General features: G+C 31.8%; 1 protein-coding gene across 3 annotated transcripts in view; it reads left to right on the forward strand.

Moving 5' to 3' along the window:
* The window catches only part of LOC129972822 (nucleoside hydrolase-like), a 40,713-nt gene that overhangs the window by 12,966 nt on the left and 13,099 nt on the right, over positions 1 to 14,648 (forward strand). For 2 of the 3 annotated variants that reach the window (XM_056087102.1, XM_056087103.1), the window contains exon 2: positions 1,230 to 1,434. In XM_056087102.1, the coding sequence (XP_055943077.1) occupies positions 1,243 to 1,434 (192 nt within the window). In that variant the 5' untranslated portion in view covers positions 1,230 to 1,242. The remainder of the gene's footprint in view (positions 1 to 1,229; positions 1,435 to 14,648) is intronic. The other variant, XM_056087104.1, reaches the window with a different exon arrangement.

Here is a 14,648-nt window from a genome sequence, read left to right on the forward strand (position 1 = left end):
CCAAGTTGCTCAGTTTTTTCAAATTTCTGCATCATCTTGCGTAGGGCACCTGGAGATATTGGACCTCTTCGTATCTGCTTCATACGACGAAATTCCTTTAGAGCTGCAACAGAGTTTTGTTGGTTCTGGTAGAACAATTTCACCAGTAGGGCTTTTTCTTGCCACGTAGGCATGACGAACAGAGAAGAAACTAATGTTCGTGCAAAATCCGCCTCTTTTTTCTCCAAAGAAAAATGGTAATAGACATGCTCTGTAACGAAAATTGTGTTTCATATTTTCAATATATGCAAATAAATGCCATTTGTGTTACAGCGTCATCTATTGGTGAATTTTTGTACTAAATTTTGTAAATTAATTAATGTAAAGCGCATCATCGGAATAACCTGTAATTCAAATTTTATCTTATTTGGACCAATAGAACGCATTTATAGCCCTCTGAAGTGAATAACTTATTTCTTGCTAACTCTGCGTTTCATAAGATTTTGTTAATTACATTTCTAAACAAACTGACTGAAAACAAATAATATATAAAGCAAAAATTTTTAAGTCAATTCCTACTTAAGTTAACAATTTTTTTATTTATTTTAGTTACTTTTTATTAAATAATTATAAAATTGGTGACAATCTTGGCCACCATTTGGCGATATAGCGATGGATTTGGAGACTTTGGCGACCGAATAGAAATTACTGGACAAATTTAATTAATTAAATAATATTTGAAAAAAACTGTATTAACATCAAGTGTCATCCACTATAAGTTTTAAAAAAATGTATTTGAACTTGAGTGGATGAATAAAAAGTATTTTATTAACGATTGAAAATTTGAACAAGATATATATATATATATATATATATATATATATATATATATATATATATATATATATATATATATATATATATATATATATATATATATATATATATATATATATATATATATATATATATATATATATATAAAGAGAGAGTGAGCTAATAGTAGGAATTGAAGAAATAAAAACCTGAATTAAAATTGGAAATTCATGCTTTGCATTGATTCCTCCTGCAGCGGAATTTATTTTAGAGTTAAGTAGCAAAGGAAGATTATATAGATATAAGCATTTTTTATTTCGTGATGTCAGAAAACTGTTTAAATTTACTATTAACTTTTTAAATAATTTTAACTTTTTTATTAAATTAGATTACATTTTAGAGGCAGTTAATGGATATTTTTTTTCTCTTTAAAGGGCATCTATAATAATGGGATCTGTAGAAAAAGTAATCGTGGACACTGATTGTGGTGTGGATGACGCCATGGCTCTGATGTTAGCCCTCAGCAGCAAGCGAGCCCGAGTCGTCGCAATCACCTGCGTTTTCGGGAACACCCCGCTGGATAATGTGTGCAACAACGTGAAGCGCGTGCTTGTCGTCTGCGATAAAAAAGAGGTAAAGGTGGGTTCACACGAGGCCAACTGTTGCGCGTAATAGAAGGTCACACCTACTTCAGGAAAATCATGTGCTGCAACGGGACAATGGCAAATGGTTGTCCCGACGGGACAATCATTTGCCATTGTCCCATCGAAGTTGTCTCAACTGTTCACACGGGGACAATACAGGGACAACAATTGCGCGCAACTGTTGGCCTCGTGTGAACCCCTCTTAAGAATGCCGACTTCAAATGATTTAAAAGCTTGGTTACGTTTATGGTGTTCTTGTAATCAACAGAAAATCTATTATTTATAGTGGAGGGATTTGGGGATGTTTTAAAAATAAAAATTATCCAGTTTTAATAGAAGGTTTTGATAAATAATAAAGGGAAAAGAGTGAATAAATTGAAAGTAAAGTTTTTCACCAGAAATCCTTATTCTTAAGAGTAAGAGAGGTAATCTTTAATTTTTTTTTTTATTTAAAACTCCGCTATACTTTTGTATTGAATCACAAGAAAATTTATATTTAGCAATTGAGAACTCGTTACGTGACTTCTTAGCACAGTTACAAAAAGCCAGTTTTGTGAATTTATAAAAATTCTAAATCGATTTCCTTTCGAGGTCTTCTATTTCATCAATAAAGAATATGATTTTTTGGTCTTGAAAAGGACCGTTTTTATTTTCTGAAAGTTTTATGAAGGCATATTCAACATATGCACAAATTATCCAAAAAAATTACTAAAGTATAAGGAAAAAGTGTAGAGTTGCTTTCCAGATTAATATCATTGTTATATATAAATAATTAATACATCGATGTTTCTTAGAATTCTCTAAAATAACTAAGAGTCAGTTAAAAAAATGAATGCAATTTGTTATTAATTTTTTAAATATCTCTCAGTTTAATACTACATACTGAGCTATTCCATAAGGGTTATATGAATGTTCAAAGTACATCTTTATAACTACATCTGCATATCTCTTTGATAGTAGAGAACATTGTGATGGTTCCAAATGATCTGGCCGTAGACAAACATAAAGTTGGTTACGTGTAAAAATAGGGTTCGGTAACATTAAACACTCTACATCAAAAGTTTGATCGTGAGATTTATTTATGGCCATCGAAAATGTTTTTATGTTCCTTTTTAAATTTAAAATGCATGTTATTGTCTGGGATAAGTGATATTCTGGGAATTAGAATGTTTCTTTTTGTACAGGATTTTATCATTACTGGTTCAATAACACTACGCTTGACATTAGAATAACAGACGTTTCGCTGGATCAATTATATAAAGCTAATCTCACCCAGCAACTGACTTGGTTTTTCTATATAAAGGTGAAACTTGGTAGTGTATTTGACCATGAATTTTGAAGCAATAATGACCAATTCCACTTGCTTTTTTATTTTTGCTTCTTTGAAGGTAGTTTACAGGACTCGAATTTTGAAAATTTTGATATATTTTTAAGTGAAACATTTTTTAGTTAGAAAATACAGATTTCATGTAGGGAATGCAATATCGGCCCAAAAGTTTAATACCGGTATTCCGTATTTTTTAGATCTTAATATCGGGATACCGATAGTAAAAATTTTAGAAAAAGAAAGAAAACACAGGCGTTTCTTTGTTTTATTTGCCAGTTTTATTAGAGAGTGTAAATATCACAAAAAATAATTTGTAGCTTATAAATTATGACAGTATATAAAGAATTACAAAAAAAGTAAAAGAACATCTTATTTATTTAAATCACAAAAAAGTGTAAATATCACTATTCAGTCTGTGGTACTATTACAAATTTTTGAAATGTGATTTTAAAAAACATAATGCATCAATTGTATTGTCATTAAGCCTGGAACGTAATTTTGTGCAAAATTTACCAGTTATCGAAAACGCTCTTTCGGCATCTACGCTAGTTGGTGGTACTGTTAGGATTGCGCGATATACATTTTCCAATTATTTACCTCTAAATCCCTCATCTCCAAACAAATCAATTTCTCATTGGATGGTTTTGGAATATAACTGATTTCTGCATTGCATTTTGGTTTGTTGATTTTTTATTTATTTATCGCTAATTCTAATTTCTGTTCAAGAGACAATTTCTTTTCACTATTGATATTAGTGTCATCAAAATCTTTGATAACTGTACCGAATTTTTCTGAATGTGGATAGGTTTGTGGGTAAAAAATTTTAAAAGAATTTAGTATAAACTTGATCAGATTTGAATTGGTTAGTCTCTTCTCATCTTTTTCATTTTCATTTTTAAAATCATTATAATTATGCAAATACCGTAAGACATTTTCTATCTTTGTATGCCTTTCTTCTGTGCTATTTTTTAATGTAATATAAAACTTTGAGATAGTGATGTGTGCTGTTCTCTCAGTGACTGCAACATGAAATTTATAGTTGCATTAGCTGTTAATTAATTAGAACCTCTCCGGCATAATGCCTCAACTGCCAGTTTTATTAGAAATAGAGTTGATACAGTTCTGGATATGAAGTCGAATTCACTATCTGAAAAATTAATTTGCAGGTTTAAGTCGATTATTGCTTTTTGGATTGGATTTGTCAGTTTCAAAAATCGTTTCATCATTAGGAGTAAACTGTTCCAACGTGTTTTAGAATCTGATATTAATATATATTCTGTTTTATTTTCAGTTAGTATATATTTTTGTGATTCTCGGGATTGCACGATGCAACTTTGTATTCACATTTTAATTAATTTCACAAGTTAGGGAGACATAAAAACAAAAACGAATACTATTTTGTTATGTTGGCGATCCCTGAAGATATGGTGAAGACAATTTAAAAAGTTTCTAGTAAATACCGGAAAAATGGTATTTAAACTTGTGAATACCGGTATTACAAAACTGTACAAATGGCTCAAAATACCGGTATTCGGTATCGCGGTATACCGGTATTGCAATCCCTAATTTCATGGTGTTTCCATTTGCATACTTTTGCTTCTTTAAAGGTAGTTTACAGGACTCGAATATTGTAAATTTTTATAAATTTTTAAGTGAATAAATTTTTTTGAAAATTAGAAAATGCAGATTTCAAGGTGTTTCCATTTGCATATTTTTGCTTCTTTGAAGGTAGTTTACAAGACTCGAATTTTTATATATTTTTAAGTGAATAGATCTTATTTTTTTAAATTAGAAAATACAGATTTCACGTGTCTCCATTTGCATAAAAGTAACTTTTACACCATCTTAAGTATAACCAATTCGGTTCTTTGTGATTTTTTTTCGTCTTTCACCATTTAATGAAATCCTGCGCTTAGAAATTTTCACAACGGTAGATGCACTTCGCGAATGTGCGACCTGAGATCCTACAGCCAAGTTTCCTTAATTGGTTTCTTGGCTTGATTGCAAAATTGATTTACAGCATCAAAATTGAGGTGTTTCGTAAATGAACGGCGCTTTTTTCCTTGAAGTATTCTCGATAATTACTAGTCAACAGATTTACAACATGCTGGGTAAAATGACTCTTAACTCGGGGTGATATTAACGCTTTGCACTCAGATGTCTCCTCTCAGGTACCATTCAAGAAGGTGCATCATTTTGATGATTTATTTATTTATTTTGATGTTAAAAATATCTACAGAGAGGTAACATTCAACTTAAAACAATAATATATATTTATCTTAGAAGCAATAAACAAATCCTTGTATTAGGTGAATAATTATGTATCGAATGACTATTCCGAGTGCAAAGGGCTAGTATTGTCTATTCTTCGATGGAATTCGCTTATCTGCGTTATAAAAGATATTGATGCTAGCTGAAATACTTCTTTAGCGATCCTTTTTAGCGTATTTTTGTTTTGCAAAGTGAAATATATGAACTACTTTTCTCTCTTCGACGACCATCAAGAATTGCATTTCATATCATACATTATGGAATCAGATGTGGTAATATTTCTAGAAACAAAAGATCTATAAAAATTTAAATGACCTACTTTTTACTAGTTTAAGAACATTTTCATATTAAATTCCAACATCTTATTACATATTTTGCTCCATTTATAAAATTTGGAGTCTTTTGAATTCTATATAATTTTTCGGATGTCAAGAATTCCTTTTCTCTACTAATGCAAAGCTGCAGTTGCGGATAAGAAATCTATCAATAACATTTTTTACCAATTTCTGACATGAATTACTCATTTGTTAAAGCACACTGATGACCAAAAATTTCAATTTAAAAAAATGAAAGTGTCTTCGGCATTGTGACATGATGGCTACGCAGCTTATTCAGCCTCCCCCCCCCCACCATTCACAGATTTAGAAAGCTAATCTATATAACTCATGATTTATGTAGCTTTTTCAAGAGTCGCTAAACCCAACAATATTTTTGCTTCAGTTGCTGAAAATGGCAAGATTTGAAATGAGTACATACTGATATCAAAGAGTATGTATAAAGAAGTATTCCAAATACGTTCATATCCATAAACTTTTTCTTTTAATGTATACTTTTCTGAATATTTAATTTTATTAATCTGCATAAAATCAAACCATTGTTTGTTTGTTTGCGTGTATTGGGGGTGGAAGGGTGAATGTTCGAAAGTTTCAAACATCCACCCCCTACTCCCAATACATGTTCTAGGGTGAATGTTCGAAAACGATAACATTCACCCCTAGAACATTCTGATGGTTGAACCCCGATGGTTGAATGTTTGAAAGTTGTAGCTGGCTGGTTATTGGTTGCCTTCTTTAATAAAACTAATTATTTTTCTAATCACGCTATCTTCTGCTTAGAGCTTGGAATACACCAATATGTCCTTTCTCACAAATGGTGCAAAACAATTCCAGAATGTTTTGGAAAGGTAAAGGAAACAGTATAAACGTAATTCAGTCTTCGTTGCATATGTTTAACCATAGTTGTTGTATATACTAAAAGCGAATTGCAAATAGTGTTAATTTACGAAAGATGTAAACAGTTATCACAAACATATAAATGTAAGTCTAAATAAGATTAATCTGGTCATTTTCAATAGATAGATTTTGTGTCGAACTATTCTGTCATAACCAAGACAATATACACAATAACCAGCATGACGAATAGATATGCCGAACACATGGAATTGCAGCGTTTGATATATAATTTCACAAGATATATTTTCGCGAAAACATGGATTTTAGCTACTGCGAAATCGAATTTTATTATTTCTGATATAGATATTTTGACAATATTAGTAATAATGTATAAGATATTCAATATAATATATGATAATTTTCTATAGGTTTATCATTTTATTGTTGATTTAATCATACTTATTTCAAGATTCGGTATTGTTACGGATTTCACCGGGTTCGTTTCTTGTGGGTGTATGGTGTGAAAACACAATCAGCAGCCTCAGAATAAAACAACAACGACGTTTATTTAACACGAAGACACTAACAAAAAGACAGCAAATATTTACAGCCGAGACGAACACAGGACAGCACACAGTAGCACACTACAGTAGTCCACAAGTAGTAATCGTCCACAGCACACGAAGTGGCCAGACAGAATTCAGCAGGAGAGGGGATCCTCGGAGCTTCGCTCTACGATCTCTCCAAATTGCTGAAGTTCTCACTGTCTCCCCGCTTTAGTTGTATCCAACTGCCGACTCACTACTAAACGAATGGCTACTCCACACACAACTTGATGCTGCTTCCACAATGGACAACAGGATTTAGCACACAGCTCAGTTCAGAACTAGCTTGCGCTCCACAGCTCCGCCTTGCTTCGCTATCCTCTCGAAGACTCGTTACTTGTCTATGACTCCGACTACGACCACAACCCTATCGAGGGTTGTGCTACGACACACTGCAGCTTGAGACTGCCGTTCTTTTATAGTTCCCAGGAGACGGGCTTAGAACCTTCTAGGCCAATTAGGCGTATCTCGGTTCCTAATGAAGTTTCCAGCATTATTCATTTTGTAGCCAAAGTCGCCAAATGGTTACTAAGTTTGTCGCCAAGCTCTGAGGTTACTGATGCGGCACCCGATCAGCACCCACAGGGCTGATCGTACGACGGTCTTTCTTAAGATGACACTATTCGTGCCTTTGCCGTGAAGCAAAATTACAGGTTTGTAACAGTATTTATGTTTGACACAATTCCCTATTTTAAAAAGTTCAGTTTTTTATTTTTTTATTCCAAGCCTTCGGCATTTTTCTTATGTAAGTAATAATTTCATTTTAACCACGTTCATTTATTATATTCTGAAATAATTATTTATATATTTAAACTCAAACTTCAAAAAACTATAAGTTTTCTGTTGTAAGGGATCCTCACATCTCTTGGAATGTAATAATGGCAAATTTAACCCTTTGTAATCGGAAAAGTAATCCGATGCATAGTTATTCACCTAATACAAGGGTTTGTTTATTGTTCCAAAAAATAAATATATATAATTGTTTGAAGTTAAATTTCCTTGTAAAATTAATCTACATCTTTTTACCATTCTGCAGATATTCTTAGGAATCAAAATAGAAAAATAAATAAATAAAGCGCCAAAATGACGCACCTTCTTGAATGGTGCCTGAGAGGCACTGTCCGAGTGCAAAGGGTTAATTGCCTTCAATTGCTGCCAAAGCATTTCTTTCATTTCTCTCAAAAATGGGAATCCCTTTTTGATTTGTCAAAACGCAGCGAATTTGCGTTTTCTGTTTTCTTTTGCTTCATAAATTTAGCGACAAAGCCTGCATTTCATTTCTCTCCAATGGCCATGACTGAGATTCGCCGATAATAATATCAATAAACACATTTAAATTTCCTCTTGTTAAATGGCTAATTCTCAATAACTGCAAATTCTTTCTAGACTCAACAGCACGAAAACCTTTTACCTTTCATTTTTATATAACATTCTTTGACTTAAGGGGAAGCAGAGATGTCAAGTTCTATAGCAATAATTTTTACCTTTTACGATGCTTCAGAAGCATTTCAATTTTTATTCATTACTAAGATTTTTTTAAAAGACCCGTGATCAGGCAGTGCTTTGAACCGAACATTATAGAAAATTACAGGATTACTGGATTACCGAAAATAGGAAAAAAAAAAAAAAAAAAAAGAACATGGGAAAGTATTTTGGTTTTATGTAGTTTTAAAATGGAATTTTCCAGAGTGAGAATTTTTAGTTTTCAACATGCTAAAATGATTGTGGGAAAATAACTACCAAGCTGCACAGGCTTTTAGAGGAAATCCTGATTTTCGAGTGATTAGAAAATAATTATTTTTTGAATGTGGATAAATTGAAATTTTTACACGTATTTCTCTAAAGTCTATGCAGATGATAAGTTAAAAAGGATGGACGATAAGTCTTGATTCAGCTCATCTAAGTGTTGATTATAAATCTTTCGCATTATTTATGGTCATTTCTCGAATGCAGTGAATATAGATCTTTGCATTCAAGTCATTGGCTGATTGGGAAATTTTAATAGCTTAATTAAGGGAATTTTAATAGTTTTTCCATTAATGATTTAGTTTAATCTTTTATATTAGTAATTTTATGAAAATGTCCGTTTTAATTTATTTGTTTATTATGGTTTATGATTGCGCATGATTTCATTTAAGCAGGTGCTTGCTGTTTGTATCTACCGTAATAACTGAATGAATGAAACGGGGAGAAGCCTCACCCATTATACTTAATTAGTAGTAATATTTTATAATTGTACAAATTTGTATTTTTTAGAAATTGATTTATTTAACAACTGGGCTAGTAGAATTTTCATAATCGACAAGTGTATGGTCCCCTCTCAGTTCAGTTTGATGAGTTGGAAATCTGCCACTAATACGAAATATTCTGGATTATGAGGCATTTGTCTGTAATGGTCTCCATGGATCTTTGTTTTCGTGTATTTTGATTATTTCATCGCATGCCGCGAGTTATTTATATGTGCGAAATTTTTTTCCGAATTACAAATTTCTAAATTTTTACAAAATAATAATAATAATAAGTTTACGAGGAGTATGTTGGTCGATTGCAAAAGCTGTGGTTTAAGCGCATCGTTATTTTGAGAAGAGTCAGCCCAAAACAGAAAATGCGGAGAATGCGCACTCGACAGGCGACGCAACGCACGAGTTGCTTTTCGTCGGAAAGAGACGAGCAGCGGGACGGGAATCGAGAAGATCGATAAACAAGAAACTATATTTGGACGCTTTACGTCATTTTGAAACCGAAATAAAGAAATCCTCCCTTAAAAAGCGTTGTATAACAATGACCCTATTGATTGCGCTTCAATTATTGTGAGTGTTATATTTAGACAATCTTCTTTTTGTCCGCATTTGACATTAGTTGTTCGGTAACATACGTTTATGATTTATTTTTTATTGGGAGAAGTTTCGTTTTGTCCGAGAAAACAAAATTTCAGCAGCTACTTTCATGAAAGGAGTTAGACATTTTTGCGATAGATTAATATTTAAAATGTGTTTTTAAAACATGCTTTGTTTTTGTACGAACAAGTAGATTTTTGAAGGCATTTTTATATTAAAAAAAAAGCCGCAAAATGGTGTTTGAGAGTTAAAAATATTTTTATCTAACAAGAATTTTTATCTACTTTTATGACTCAGTTTAAATAATAGTAAAACTCCGATATATCGAAAATTTCTGTAAAATAGATTTTGTTTTCAGGAATCTTAGATTTTCAACAGAAAAATAATTTCTGTATATTGATATAAAATTTCTGCGCATCGAACAAAAACTTTTTACGAATAAAAATAAAACAAATGAAATGAAATTGTTTAATTGAAATTGCAATTAAAATGCTCGTAAAAACGGAAGCCTTTAGTGGACAAAAAATGGATTGTGAGTGATGCCCTTTTTTTCGCGACTTTTCTACGAATTTTTTTCTTGAGATTTTTATTTTAAATGTATTCAATTTAAATTTTTTCAAAAAATGAATACGACCTCTAAACAGAAATAGTCAAGCGAGAAAGAGATGTCGAGTTTACTAAAGGACACAGTGAAGTGAAAAATACTGTCAAAGGTAAATAAAAATTTAGTTCCGTTTTATTTGTATACTACATTTCTAGTAAATTTGTAAATTGCATGCACATGGATGCAATATTTTTCAATGAGTTTGTTTATTGTTAAAAAATAAACTATGCTTAGACATTTTTATCAAGAATATATTGAGAATTCTACAGCATATATTTTTATATATGTAAATTTTTATTAATCGAATTTTTTCCAAGGATCCAGGAAATTTTAATATATCGAGGTTCCACTGTGTCATGAATTTATGAATTTTCTTTCCTAACGATATTTACATTGGGTGGAATTCCTTTTCGCATCGTTTTCTTCACCTTCACGATTTTTTGACTACGTACATTTTTTTTAATAAAGTGCGTAGATTCGAGGGAGCGTAAATCTCTGATAATGAAGCTCTTGATTATCATGCGGACACGTCAGAAATGCATCAGATTACAGCTTTTGGAATTTCCCGGCCAAAATTAAATTATTCAATGGCACCATAATTTGAGATAAAAATTTCATATAATGCAGAAACGGCTCTTACATTCCATGGATTCTAGTTCATTCAATAGGACAGCACATTTCTGAAACGGGAGATGTTTTCTGATCAGATCGTACAGAAAACAAAACAGTTAAAGGTTTAATAAAATTATCCACCAACCGCACCACGCCGCATGACTCAAAATTTAAAAAAAGAATTATTTAAGCACACATTTTTGCAGGGTCGGTTAGGGTAAATTCAGACGAATTCTGCTGACTTTGCCATTTCTTTCCATTTGAAATGACCCTATAAGATGGAAAATGGGTTTATGCGAGTGCATAATCATATTCTGAAAGACTCATTAAACAATGTTTTTTAAAATTGATTTATTAATGAACCAGTTCTTAAGATGACGTTCAAAATGAAATGGTAATGTTCTGAATCACCAATACATTATGAGGTAATAGAAAACACTTACTTTGCCTTTTTGGTCACGGTAACAGACTTAATGGAAGAGACATAAGAAAGTATTGAATTTATTTTATTGCTGTTTTCCAAGTACCTCAAAATATTGATTTTTTAAATGTTTTTCGTTAGCATGTTCTATTTTTTTAGAATATCGCGTATAAACTATCTTAGCAATTTAATAGCACCCATTAATAAAAAAATAAGTCTTTATAAAAACATAAATAAGTGGAAACTTTCAAGAAACATGAGAAGGAAATATCTAAGACACAGAAATGCACTTTAAAATAAGTAAAGAATACTTGCTCCATTAAATAGTAGAAAGCATAGATTTCACTTCAAGCAAAGTCAATATCCATTCATTCATTCTTCTCTGATACGGAAAAAAAAAAAAAAAAACTACTTAAGCACATCTGATATCCTTACTACTGAATGGCTTTTACTTCATTCTCGGAAATCACTATTATTAACTACCAAAAGAATTTTTGATTTTGTCAAATGAGGGCTCTTCAAACCTGCCATGTTTTGTTGTTTACCGTTCACTCCATCCATCCCTCATACATACTAATAAGATGTCTTCATTCTGGTACTTTCAATATAATGCACATTTGTTGAAAAATCTATTATGGATCATTTGAGATTCTTCCATCTTCACCACCTCCGTTTCTTTCTGAATAGATTCTTAACTTTATGGAAAGAAGATGTAACAGTCATCAAGAAATAGGCTCCAAACTGAAAGTTCAGTCTTTCGCAAAAATAGGCTCAACATTGTCAGATGCGTCATCTCATGACTTTCCTATGGAAATGGATATGAATATCTTCTAAAACAATTATTTTAGAAAAATGGATTTTGTATTATCTTAAGAATAAGAAAATGATCCTTTCAATGATATCAATTTGAAAAACTTCATAACTGGACCTCATTGAATTTTTTTTTCTTCCATTTCAGAACAGCTAAAAAATTGTAAGCAGTATGAGGTTTACTTTCAATTGAAAAAACTTTTGAGCAGCTGCAGAAATTTCTAAACCTGTTTCTTTCTTTCTTTTTTTCTTTTCTTTTTTTTTTATTGAAAGGAATATAAGGAAGAGATTGTTCTAGAAAAGTGGCTCCCAAATATTTCATCATTGCGACACGCACTGTTCAGAAATCGAATTTATAAGGATCCATTTCATCACCAGGGCACTGATTTCCTTCAAGACTGAGCAGAACACGTTCTTTCCAAAAGAAGTTTAATAGACCAAAGTGGAACTTTTGAGAAGAAATTTTTTTATCAATTACAATTTTAAAAAAAAATTCTAATGTGGGATTCATAAAAATTTTAAGTTCTCGCTACATGTTTTTTTTTTTTTTGCAAATTGTGGAAAGTTGAGCAGCATATTCTGAAATAAAAAAAAGTCCTTTTAAAAAAGAAAAAGACATGAGCTATCGCAAAATTTGTGACTAATTTAATGTAAACTTTTTTTTAGTCATATAATTCACTCATTCTTAATATTATAAAGGCCTTCAGTCATAAAGTAATATGTATCTCTCTAATTTTCTGTTAGCTCGCGTATAATTTATGCTTTAAATTAAAGTGGAAAAGATTAATCTGCAATTAATATAATAATATTTTTTACTGAAACAAAGCATTTTTTATATGATTACTGAAAACAGAGTCACTGAGCATTTAAACCCTATGGGCACTAGAATATCTTTCTTAATTTATGTAATATCTCAAGAATTTGTCAACAAAAATTTCTTTAATTCATCATGAGCAGATCGATTCATTAACAATGTTTAATTTTAAATGCGTCAAGCATGAAGAAAATAAACAGAATCGTTTAAAATAATCGGTCGAAAACAGGTTAAAAAAACTACTTAAAAAACGATGTACTTAAAACTATAAGCATATACAAAAAATATATAACTAACATAAATACAATTTAATTACAAAAGCATACAACTAACCGAAAAATAATTTAAATCAAGAATCATCCGTTGAAAATAGTTGTCAACAATAAGAAAACAATGCGCATGCGTGAATTTTCAATGCCAGTTTCGGTAACGCAAATGCGTGAATTTTTTTACGCCAGTTTGGGTAACGCTATGCAGATTAGAAATTTTTAATTTCCTTTATTCTGTTTTATTTTAATTCAAAGAACTGACCCCAGGTGCACATTCTCGACCTCCAATGTGTACATGTACCAAATTTGGTCGCTGTAGGTCAAACGGTCTGGCCTGTAGACCGCCAACACACACACACACACTTTGAGCTTTATTAAAAGTATAGATTAACATTTAATATCTAAAAAGTGGCAATGCTTTATTACTTTAAAATTAACCAATGAAAGAAATTTCGTTGTGATTGATTATGAAAAAGTTGAAAGTCTAATTCCATAGACATTGTTGGCCGGGCCGAGAACTTACATTTGTTTTATTTCATGTGTTCTTACTTGTTTCATTTTCTCCCCAAAATGGAAATAAACACCAGATAGTAAAGCATATAAGAAATTATAATCAATGCTATTTTGTAATACTTCACACACATTAAATATCAAAGATCATATTTTTAAGAATAAAATTATGATTTTAGGTTGAATAGGATCAGTTGGGAAAAATGCAAATGAAGTTAAACAATTGCTTTTTCAACTCTGCTTTCATTGCACGCATGAGTAATGAAAGCATTGAGACATTCTCTGAGAAGTTGTTTCATTTCAAAGTTTTCAGTGAATTAAAACTCGCCTCGCATTATTCGTCAAACCTCGCTTCACAAGCACTTTTTATAACGAGCGATTCGCAGAAGAAAACCTAAAAAGGCGATTCATTAACGAGCGATATTTCTCAGAACCAAAGGCGAGGAGATACAGTGACGTTACATATTAGATTGGCGCTCTGTTGAGCGTTGGTTTCAAGGTAGCCCTTATGTTTAAGCGGAAGACGTTTTGTCCGGCTAATATTGTCAACTGAGGGGTTTAAGTAAGTGTCGAAGAGCGAAGAGATTTTCTCTCTGTTCAAGATTGTGGGGTTAGAAGTGGATAGTAAGAGCATCGATGAGCTAGTGAAAGAATATAGCCGGGAGTACGATAGTTATCGAGACGCATTCTATGCCACATCTAAAGGCCAGGGAGGAAATTTGTGCAGGAGAGGCGTAAATAATAGACTTAATAAAGCGACAACCTTCCAATGAAAGGAGGGAGCATGGGAAATTATAGCGTCGTACGCTGAGGAGCATCAACCTGACAAAGCAGCAGCTGTGCGCACAGAGAATTCATTTAACGACAACGTCGTGTCTCATTTTCGCGAAATTTTGAAGCATAGCGGAAGAAAATGCCATTAGACAATTTTCTTGTAAAGATAGCATGCATTGCAAA

This window comes from Argiope bruennichi, chromosome 6 (assembly GCF_947563725.1).
Source record: "Argiope bruennichi chromosome 6, qqArgBrue1.1, whole genome shotgun sequence".
NCBI lineage: Eukaryota > Metazoa > Arthropoda > Arachnida > Araneae > Araneidae > Argiope > Argiope bruennichi.